Consider the following 10,363-nt stretch of genomic DNA (forward strand, 5'->3'; position numbering starts at 1 on the left):
TTTTTTTTCTCTTGCTGTTTCTGAGGCCTAGATTGGGTTTTAGGTGAATGTTCACCAGTGATTCTTCTCACTACTTTGTTTCTTTTGTTCCTTTGGCATTCATAAAACTTCTGGTTTTAAGATTTTGTTTTTTAAAAATGGCACTTTTCAGGCTTGTTCCAAAGTTCACTTTGCATCTCGTGAGAAATTCATTTTATAGTTACCAAAGTAGGTTGGGGAAAGTCTTGGATATTTTCCTCTTCCTATTCTTTAGGACTGGGAACRTGCATGTATTAGGTAGTTTCATTTTACTTCTGCTAAACGTTTTTCTCTTCAGTTTACTTCCGTTTCCTTCGCTGCTCTTGTACTATGTTCCTTGACTCACTTTTTCTTCTCCTTTTAGTGTAATAGAAATTAACCTTTTTCTGGTTACAGAGCATGAAATAAGAACTCTTTCAAACTCCTTAAATTCAGCAGCACTTTCATGCTTGTGTGGGCTCCTGGTCTTACTCTCCTGAATTCCTTAATACATTTTTATTTAGATATCTCATGGTAGTCAGCAGTGCTCAGAAAGCATTTAGGGTTTTGTATGGTGTACATGGTGAACTGGGACTTCTTGAATTTCCTTGCATATACAAGTCTTAAGCAGTTCAGTTTTGAGGGCTGAAGCTAACACTGATGSAAGCATCAAATGTTGAGGTGAGTATGAGAGAGTCTGTCTATCTTCTGAGGCACTCCATCCTCTTTTTAAAATTATCATGAAACATTGCTAGACCAAATAAAATCACTTATTTTGTAAATGAGAGAGCAAAGCTCCCCTGATATTCTGGAATTGAGCTCTGTATGTAACTTATGCAGCAGAAACTTATTATTGTTGTAAAATAACAAACAATTTTTCTTAGTTGAAACAAAATTGGTGGATTGAAACATTAGATCTGAAACCTCTTGTAGAAGTCTTGTCTGCAGCTGCAATGTCATATTCTGTACTTCTGGTTTCTGATGCAACTCCCCTGTGCTTGGACTAAAACTTGCCYGTTCAGTTCTGCATGTAGAAGGCTTTTTTTAGAACTGCAAAGATAACATTTCTTAGTATTTTGATCCTTAAAGGGAGTCTTCCTTCTTTCACTGAAAGGTGGCTGAGGGAATGTTCTTACTTGCTAAGGGATTTTTTTTTATTTATTTATGCCTTGGATTTTAAACCTTAATTACTGAAAAGGGTGTCAGCCAAGTATTTCTAGCTATTGGAATGAGAAAACGATCATGCTTTTTGTTTCAAAAATACTGCTTTTTCTTTTCTTTTCCTCTTTTTTTTTTTGTGTGCTCATTAAACCAGAAAGCCTGCTCTGCTATGTACACCCTTTGATGTAATACGAGCGCAAGCGTCAAAATCCTTAACATAGTGATATTGGACGTAGCTTTGTGTGTCTGTCTGCATAACCAGATAAACATGGCTTCTTCAGGTTTTATTTTTATGAGCATTTGTACTGAAGGGAGGAGAGAGACAACAGAAAGAATGTAGACTGTCCTTCTATTCCCTCCCTTCTTCCTTTTGGTTATAATACTGTTGGTGTTGACCATATTGATGGTGTCTGTTAACAGTAGTTTGTAAATATTTTGCCTGATGTGCAGTGACAGCCCTTAAATCAAAGAGAGGAGAGAGAGGCAGAGTACTTTGAGTGTAATCTGTGACTAACTACTAATGTGGGTTACCATCTGGAAAAGTGATGCAAAGCAGCTGCAGTTTTTGGCATTCAGCAACGTTCTAAAAACTTGTTTCTTTCAGTGCTAAAATGGACTTACTCAAGCTCCTAAATAGATTTAAAGGTGCTGTTTTCATGGTGTGACAGCTACCATATTACAGATAATCCTGTACAGAACATCTTTCACTTTACTTGCTCTATAAATGCTTGATTTAGTTGCTTCTACATAGAAGGCTTTTAGTAGTGGTGAAAACATTCTGGTTAAACTTCTGAAATAAGAATGGGGTGATCTGTAAGTTTGTTATTTAATTGACTGTTTATGAAATCAGTTATGGCAAGGTGCTTAGTTAGGAAACAGGAGACTTTCTGCAGCCTTTAGGTGTAAGTGGCTGTTGACTGTATAAATACAGTACATATTCCATTTCTCTTATTTATTTGCTTTGACATCCTGAAAAAGCAGAAACTTCCTGGTTGGAGGTGGAAGTATGCAAATCAGTCTGAATTAGTTAATCTCATGGATTCACTGTAGACTGAAAACATTCCTTAGATGCCATTCGTGAAGGTGAGGTGGAAGACTTATAATAGAGTTTTTCCTGTCTGTATGTAGCTCTTCAGATATGCTGCTGTTGCTGCATTTCAGTCATGGGTGTGCTGTTACCACATGACACAGATTCTGTATCTTTTGGTTTTGGAATATGAATGGAAAATCTGGAAAAATCTTGGTTCCTTTTAAGTGTGGTGCATATTTTTTCCAAAGGTATTTATTTCTACAGAACTCTAATACTTCAAAAAGTTTCCACATGGCAATCATTTATTTAGTAGAGTTAAAAATAACCCTAATAGAGACTTTTTTCTTTGGGCATTAGAGATTGAAAGCTAAGGAACCAGTCTAACTCTTTACTGGACCTTCYGTAACTGTATCCTACTGAGCTTGGAATTTCTCCATTTTTAACCCTGGAAGGGAATACCTGTTCAGTCCATGACCAGTTATTTCCTGAGCAATAAATTTTACTTTATATGCTTTTGAMAGAGGAAAAAATTATTTTGATAGGGGAAATTACTTTGTGAAAAGATTTATTCTTCCTTCTTTCTAGGGGATACAAATTTCTTCAGGCTTATGGCTTTCGGTTTACTTAAATTTTATGCACTTCAGAACAAGAAACCTATGTATCCACTGGAAAAGCATTCAGTAAAATGAGCAAAGATATGAGAAGCTTGTAAGAGTTAGTATACTATAATAATGAAACAGAATATTTATATGTAATAATTGGTTACTATATTTAACACAAAAAAAATAGCAGATCAAGTAGCAATTGTCTCTTCTAGGAATAAGCTTATGCTAAATGTTAGAAAACAGTGACATATGTGGCTTAATGTGACGAGATCTGAATATATCCTCTGCTCTTTAGAGCTAGTACCTGAAGGTGATCAAATGAAGAGTAAAATAATGGTTTGAGGGCCACTGACTCCTTTGGGTGTTCAGTGTCATGAGAATATTAACTGCAACAGTAGTAAGCATCAGGATAATGAGAAATCATTATCAACTGTCTCAGTGCAACATAAGGGAGCAGAAACAAGATACCCTTCATTCAGGTCTACTGTGGCCAAACTGAGAACTGGTGTATTGATTAGGTTCATGGATTATTTTAAGGTTAAGGATTTTGGTACAATTGAGGTGCTGAAAAAACAGAAACTGTTAGTTAAAGTTTGTGTAGTAGGGCAACTAGTGGTATTTTTCCCAAAGAAGCTTCTTTCTCTGTATTTTACATTGGTACTTTGTATGGGTGTTAAGGGTGTGTGTGTATGTGTATGTTTTCATACTGTTGTTTGAGATGTGATTCACGGCAGCATGAAAAACTCTTTTCCCCTAAGGCATTGGAATGTTAACGTTTAAAATTTGATGGTTTATCCCATTTCCAAGGAGGTAAAGCAGGATCCTCTGTTTTGAAAGAAAAAGAAATCAGGTGAAATATTAGACAAAACTGTATCCTCATGTCCAGTATCTGCCGTTAAAAAAAAAAAAAAAGGCATGGATAGAGAGAACAAATAATTGTGCTTAAATAAAATTGAGGTTCATATTGTTAAAACATTTTTAATATCAATTAAAATGGGAAATAGTTATTAAAATGTAAACGACTTGAGGTGACTTGAATTCATTTAAAAATAACTTGCAATTTAGRTAAAGGATTATGACAACTCTTTCCAAAGTTACGTGATTTCCTGCATAACATAGGCTGTACTTAGTGCTTCTTTGAATTAACCTAGATATGAGAGTGTCTTGCTACCAAAAGAAAGACAGACTTGTGGAAAAAGTTCTAGTAATGGAACACAATTATTTTTGATTCCAWTGACTGGCTTCTACCTTTGTAAAACATAAATATAATCTGATGATTTATGGACTATGAATGTCAGACATAAGCTTCCAGTCATTGGTCAGTCCATCTGTTCATTCATCCATTTATACTTTTGGAATGAGGACCTGCCTCTTTAATAAAGTTTGTATTCCARATTTGAGTCAAATTACTCCCTCACATCACTTTGAGCTATTTTTCCTTGTTAGCATATGCAACTTCTTACAAATATTTAATAATTTGTATATTGATTTTCTAAATACTCAGTTGTTCTTCACTGTGATCATAAACTATTCCATTGGCAAATATAATAGCGTCAGATGCAAAGGTAAAGGCTGTTCCTACTTGATGTTCTTCTGTCCTAGATCACTATGRCCATTTGTGTTATGCTACTATATTACCTTGGGGACTCATTTCATTCTGTTACTTACCGCAACTCCAGTGTGTTTGGTTTGTTTTTCTTTTCTCTTCCCTGTTTCTGAGAAGTAGCATTGGTGAAAGCTGAATGCAGAATAGGCTGTGGAGAGGGAAAGATTAACATAAACATCTCTACCTTTTACTACCTTGAGATATAGTTGCCTTACAAATGAAAACAAGTAGTGCTATACAAGAATGTTCAAATTCGTAAGTTGTTAAAGAGTACAGGGTTTGTCTTATTTTTCCCTTGCTGACCTCATAAATAAAAATTGATTGTATAATCTACAAAATGTAGATAGGAAATTGCAAATTGTTTAACATTGGATGCATTCATTTTAAAACAGGATTTTTGTTTATGTGAAGAATTTTCTTGTTTCTTGTGAGGAAATGAGATTTGGAMCGAAATGACGTACGACTGGAGGACATTGATGCTTTATGTTAGAGAAGAAGCTATAAAATATATCGTTCATGGCATTTGGAGAGTCCCAAAGAGCTCTAGCCTCTGTATCAGCTTCATATGGTAGGAACATATGGTGGCAGCAGATGTAAAATGTATGGAGATACCTACAAATACTTGAAAACTATTTGGAGAACTGCACTTACCTTGCCTTGCAAAACTCTGTGCCATATGCATGTTTTCTTGTATTTATTAACTTTAGTGACTACTGGAACTCTTAATCTTACTGACTTTGCAGAGCCAGCATAGCTAAGTTGAAATAGATTTTGTGGTAAACTCAATCTTACTAAAATTTGGATTGATATTACTGCATCCCGTTGAAAGTTGTGTAGTAGGAAATAATCTATAGAGAAATCTGCTTGAGTTCTTCTGGTCAGATTAGAAAATACATATTTTTACTTGTAAACAGAACACTTCAGAGCTGAGAAATGGGACCAAGTGTGAAGTCTGTGCTTCCTTATTCCCTCCGTTGAACTGGTAGGCTGTTCCTGAGTATGACTGTGTCAATTATTTGAAGCAAAGACTTCCAGGCAATTTTAATTATGACTTCGAGTCTCGTCTCAGCGTAGACTTAACTTCTTTTTTTGAAGGAGAATTCTGTCATCTATTRTTTATATCTATTTACTATAAGGAAAGAAACCTCAAACTTTGTACATYTTAATTGTTATTTTTTACTATTCTTGACTTGCCTCTGGCTGTACTTTGATCTGACTGCAATACTGTGATTTCTAGAAGGGCAGTAGTTAAACTTAATTTTTTTTAAACCTTTCTCAGCTGCCTTTACATTACATCTAYAGTCTCTTTCTGGTACTTTGATTTGCTTGTGGATATTCCCAGAGCAGATTACAGGACGTTTCCATTGTTTCTTTTGTCTGGAACTTCTTGCCATTAACTCTCCTAATTGCTTTCTGGATGTGAAAATAAACCAGAGGCTCTTTATAAGGCTTCAGCTTTTTCTGTCTTTCCTTGTGTTGCTTCTGACAAATTTGCAAGATTCATTGGTCTGTGATAGCATTCATGAGACTATAATAAATGGCTTCTTTCAGTCATTCTCTTGTCCTCTCTCAACAAGGCTCAGCATTTGTGTATGCTCTTCAGTTTTTCTTTGAATCCTAAGTAATAGCAGAAGTCAAGTGTGCCTCTTAACAATATGCAAATACTGAAGTAAAATCCAAGTCTTTCTATGATTATTATAATCTTAGTTGGACTGAACATTCATTGCCAATCACAAATCAAGCTTCCTGTTACTTCCTATTTGGTCAGTGACTCTCTAGTTTCAGAATGTTAAACTTCTGTTGTATAATTTATTTCCTGTTTAATGCTTTTAAGTTAGAGGGGATTTACAAAAGGAGTTTGCTTTTTCTGGGGGATGGGAATGGGTGGGTGGCGGAGGAGCAGATGGAGAGGAAGATTCCTGCCTATAGTAAGAGTTTGGGGCTTAAAAAATATCTATCTGTACAGCAGATCGGACAATCCAGATGAATTTATGTGCTTTCTCATTTCCCTCTGTTGAACTGTATGGCTGTTCCTGAACATGATTGTGTCAGCTGCTTGAAGCAAAAGCTTCCATACAGTTTTAACCATGGCCRATTTATTTCTAATAATCTTTGTGCCAGCATAGTTTCTATCCTTTCTCCATTGCTTATCCTGATCTATGTATAGCAGTCATATCTCAGTTACTATCTTTTTTTATTATTATTTTCATTTTTAGGCTCTTCCAGCTTCTACTGAAAATATATTATTTGTCCAGACAATTGCTAGGGCTCAAGTTGTGTAGCCTTATTAGAAAACTAGAAGGACAGATATGRATGCTGTGGAAGTGTTGTTATAATATTCATTGATGTGGATTACTGTTAGCCCTCTGTACCTCTTGCTTAACCAAGTTATTTTTGGAGCATATTAATAGTTACGGGACAACATATATTGCTTTCTAGATCTGAAGGAGTCCTTTTGATTTTGATGAATATTTTTGGTCTGTTAGTAGTGAAGATTGCTGCTGCTTCTGTTTCATGTGAATGCTTGAGGAAAGATAACTAGATTTCTGCTTATTTCCTTCTGGGGTTTATAATGAAAGTACTATAAATTAAGCATCAGGATTGTCTCTTTGTTGTATTACTGAGAAAGCATTCTGAAATGTAACATTATGTAAAAGCTGAAAATCAAATTTCATCTCTCCCTGCAGATGTTAAAAAGCCCAATRAACTCTAGAGCGGGGAGGTGGTTTCAGACCAAGAAACCATCCGTGAAGTGCTGGTTGCAGGGAATCTGAAGAAGTTAGTTTTAACCAGCCTTAAATACACTAGCTCAGAACTATCTTGTCTTGAAATGTTTAGTTCTTGAAACTGAATTCCTGTGGGGCTAATATTTTCATGTGGAAAACCATGCCTAAAGACTGTGCTTTTAAATGATAAAGGTAAAAATTGGAGTGACTTGTCAAAAAAAAAAAATAAAAATAAATAAATAATGGGACTGCTCAGGTAAACTACTGTATACTGTAGGTAAACACACTGGCACTTCCCTTGCTTATCGGCTGTGCAAACACAGATTTTTCAACAAAYATGAAATGTGCTTCACTTTCCATTTCATATTTGGCTCTAATTACATCTTACTGTTGTTAATGCACTAGTGTAACCTGTAAACTTAATGTAAAYGATTTTGCAGCTGACAAATTCAGTTGAAGTGTTCATTTCAAACTACTTGGCAGTAATAGCTATCTTCACATATTCTATACTTGAGTGTACTTGTTATGTAAAGCTTGTAGTGTCTACACACGTCCAAGAAAATACAAACTCTGAATGTTGCATGTTTCTTTTTTCCTCATTTCTTGTGCAATGCATTTAATTTGAATTTCAAGAAATGAGAGCTGCTTACAGATGGAAAATAACAATAGAGAGTAGTATCGTGGAGTAAGCAAAAATCGTTCTGTTAACGATTTACRGTTAGTGTTGAGTTGTTGTATGCAGTTCTAGCATAATAGAAACAAAACTTGTCTGGGTTCAATAAGCTTATGTTGGATTATGCAAACTGATAAATATTAGCTTTTTGTACTATAAGTCCTGGGATTTTCTCATAACTCCTTTTATCCCCTTAATAGGGCTTGCATAAGAGTAATATGAAATGTGCATGGGACAATTACAGTTAAAGTTTTCTGTTCCCACTTAATTGTAAAATATTTGCATTTCAGCTCAAATCAAAGACAAAATTAAAGAAAGGGATAAGAAGCAAAAAGAGAAGAAGCACAAAATAATTAATGAAATCAAGAAAGAAAATGGAGAGGTCAAATTATTACAGAAAGGTAGGTTCAAACCACACAGTGGTTTTTCATTATAGTACTTCAAAAATATCATACTTAAATTGGATGATAAGTTTTTATAGTATGTTTCTTATTTAACCTATTTTTTTTTCCATAGAATTCTGAGTAGCTTGTATAAAGACTACAAATTAAAACTTAACTGTAAAAATCAACTTTTTTTGTTAACTSTGTTAGTTACTGCAGAGAAAAAAATACATATACTTCCACAGTATGTGTGCGCAGTACGGAAAAGACTAGTGCTTTAAGGAATGATAYTGATGGTATCCGTATCTTCTCTACGCAGTTACTGCGGGAGAGGGTTGCAGTTCTCTATATTGCAGAGTGGAAGAAATGAATCCAGATCATGTTTTATATCTAACATTAAATGCGCAAAACTACAGAAGTTAAGGGGCTCCAATATGGGAACTTTTTTCAAATCTTAAAAATTAAACTTGCACAACAGACAGTCTTAATATTGGCACATTTCTCCAACTTTGTTTACTGGAATGGAATGTAATTAAAATCATGTCCTTTCAGTTTGTACATACATTGAATCTTAGAATCACAAAATAGTCAAGTTTGTAAGGAATCTCTTCAAACAGCATTGCAACCCTGGACTTCAGGAGAGCAGACTTTGGGCTCTTCAGAGACCTAATTGGTGGTGTGTCATGGATTAAGGCCCTAGAAGGGAGGGAGGGGTCCAGGAGAGCTGGCTAATACTCAAACTTATCACTTCCTCCAAGCTCAAAGAGCGGTGCATCCCTATGAGTAAGAAGTGCAGCAGGAGGGGCAGGAGACCTGCATGGGTGAGCAAGGAGCTCTTGGCCAAATTCAGAGAGAAGAAGAAAGTACACAGAATGTGGAAGAGGGGACRGGCTACTTGGGAGAATTACAGGAATGCAGTCAGAGTATGTAGAGATGTGGCAAGGAAGGCTAAGGCCCAGCTGGAATTGAGTCTGGCAAGGGATGTCAAGGACAACAGGAAGGGCTTCTTCCAATAYATCATCAGCAAGAGGAGGACTAGGGAAAATGTGGGCCCGCCACTGAATTAGGTGGGGGCCCTGGTGACGAGGGATACAGAGAAGGCAGAATTACTGAATGCCTTCTTTGCTTCAGTCTTCACTGCTAAGGGCAGCCCCCAGGAATCCTGCAGCCTGGACGCGAGGGAGAAAGTCTGGAGAAGGGTTGAGGAGGATAGGATTGGAGACCTGGGCAAGCTAGACAACCACAAATCCATGGGCCCGGATGGGTTGCACCCATGGGTACTGAGGGAGCTGGTGGATGTTGTCCCTGGGCCGCTCTCCATCATCTTTGAAAGGTCCTGGAGGCCGGTCAGCCTCACCTCCATCCCTGTAAAGTTGATGGAACAGCTCATTCTGGAGGTTATTTCCAGGCATATGGAGGAAAAGAAGGTGATCAGGAGTAGCCAGCATGATTCACCAAGGGGAAATCCTGCTTAACCAGTCTGATAGCCTTCTMTGATGGAATGACTGGCTGGGTAGATGAGGGGAGAGCAGTGGATGTTGTATACCTTGACTTCAGCAAGGCTTTTGACACTGTCTCCCATAACATCCTCCTAGAGAAGCTCAGGAAGTGYGGGTTAGATGAGTGGACAGTGAAGTGGACTGAGAACTGGTTGAAAGGCAGAGCTCAGAGGGTTGTCATCAGTGGCGTGGAGTCTAGTTGGAGGCCTGTGGCTAGTTGCATCCCCCGGGGCTCAGTACTGGGTCCCATCCTGTTCAACTTCTTCATCAGTGACATGGATGAAGGGACAGAGTGCCTCCTCAGCAAGTTTGCTGATGATACCAAGCTGGGAGGAGTGGCTGACACACCTGAGGGCTATGCTGCCATTCAGAGAGACCTGGGCAGGCTGGGGAGCTGGGTGGACAGGAACCTCCTGAGGTTCAACAAGGGCAAGTGCAGAGCCCTGCATCTAGGGAGAAATAACCCTAGGCACCAGTACAAGCTGGGGGCCGACCTTGTGGAGAGCAGCTCTGCAGAGAAGGACCTGGGAGTGCTGGTGTATGACAAGTTGACCATGAGCCAGCAATGTGCCCTTGTGTCCAAGAAGGTCAATGGTGTCCTGGGGTGCATTGGGAAGAGTGTTGCCAGCAGGTGGAGGGAGGTGATCCTGCCCCTCTACTCAGCCCTGGGGAGGCCTCATCTC

General features: G+C 37.7%; 1 protein-coding gene across 4 annotated transcripts in view; it reads left to right on the top strand.

Annotated features, from left to right (window-relative positions):
* Positions 1 to 10,363, top strand: part of RSBN1L (round spermatid basic protein 1 like) — a 52,617-nt gene that overhangs the window by 4,846 nt on the left and 37,408 nt on the right. For 3 of the 4 annotated variants that reach the window (XM_085298666.1, XM_085298675.1, XM_085298691.1), the window contains exon 2: positions 8,089 to 8,199. The exons of the other annotated variant lie outside the window; for it this stretch is intronic. In XM_085298666.1, the coding sequence (XP_085154792.1) occupies positions 8,089 to 8,199 (111 nt within the window). The remainder of the gene's footprint in view (positions 1 to 8,088; positions 8,200 to 10,363) is intronic. 4 annotated transcript variants of the gene reach the window in all.

The sequence above is a fragment of the Rhea americana genome, unplaced genomic scaffold, assembly GCF_003343005.1.
Source record: "Rhea americana isolate MKP2758 unplaced genomic scaffold, rheAme1 scaffold_1, whole genome shotgun sequence".
NCBI classification, from domain to species: domain Eukaryota; kingdom Metazoa; phylum Chordata; class Aves; order Rheiformes; family Rheidae; genus Rhea; species Rhea americana.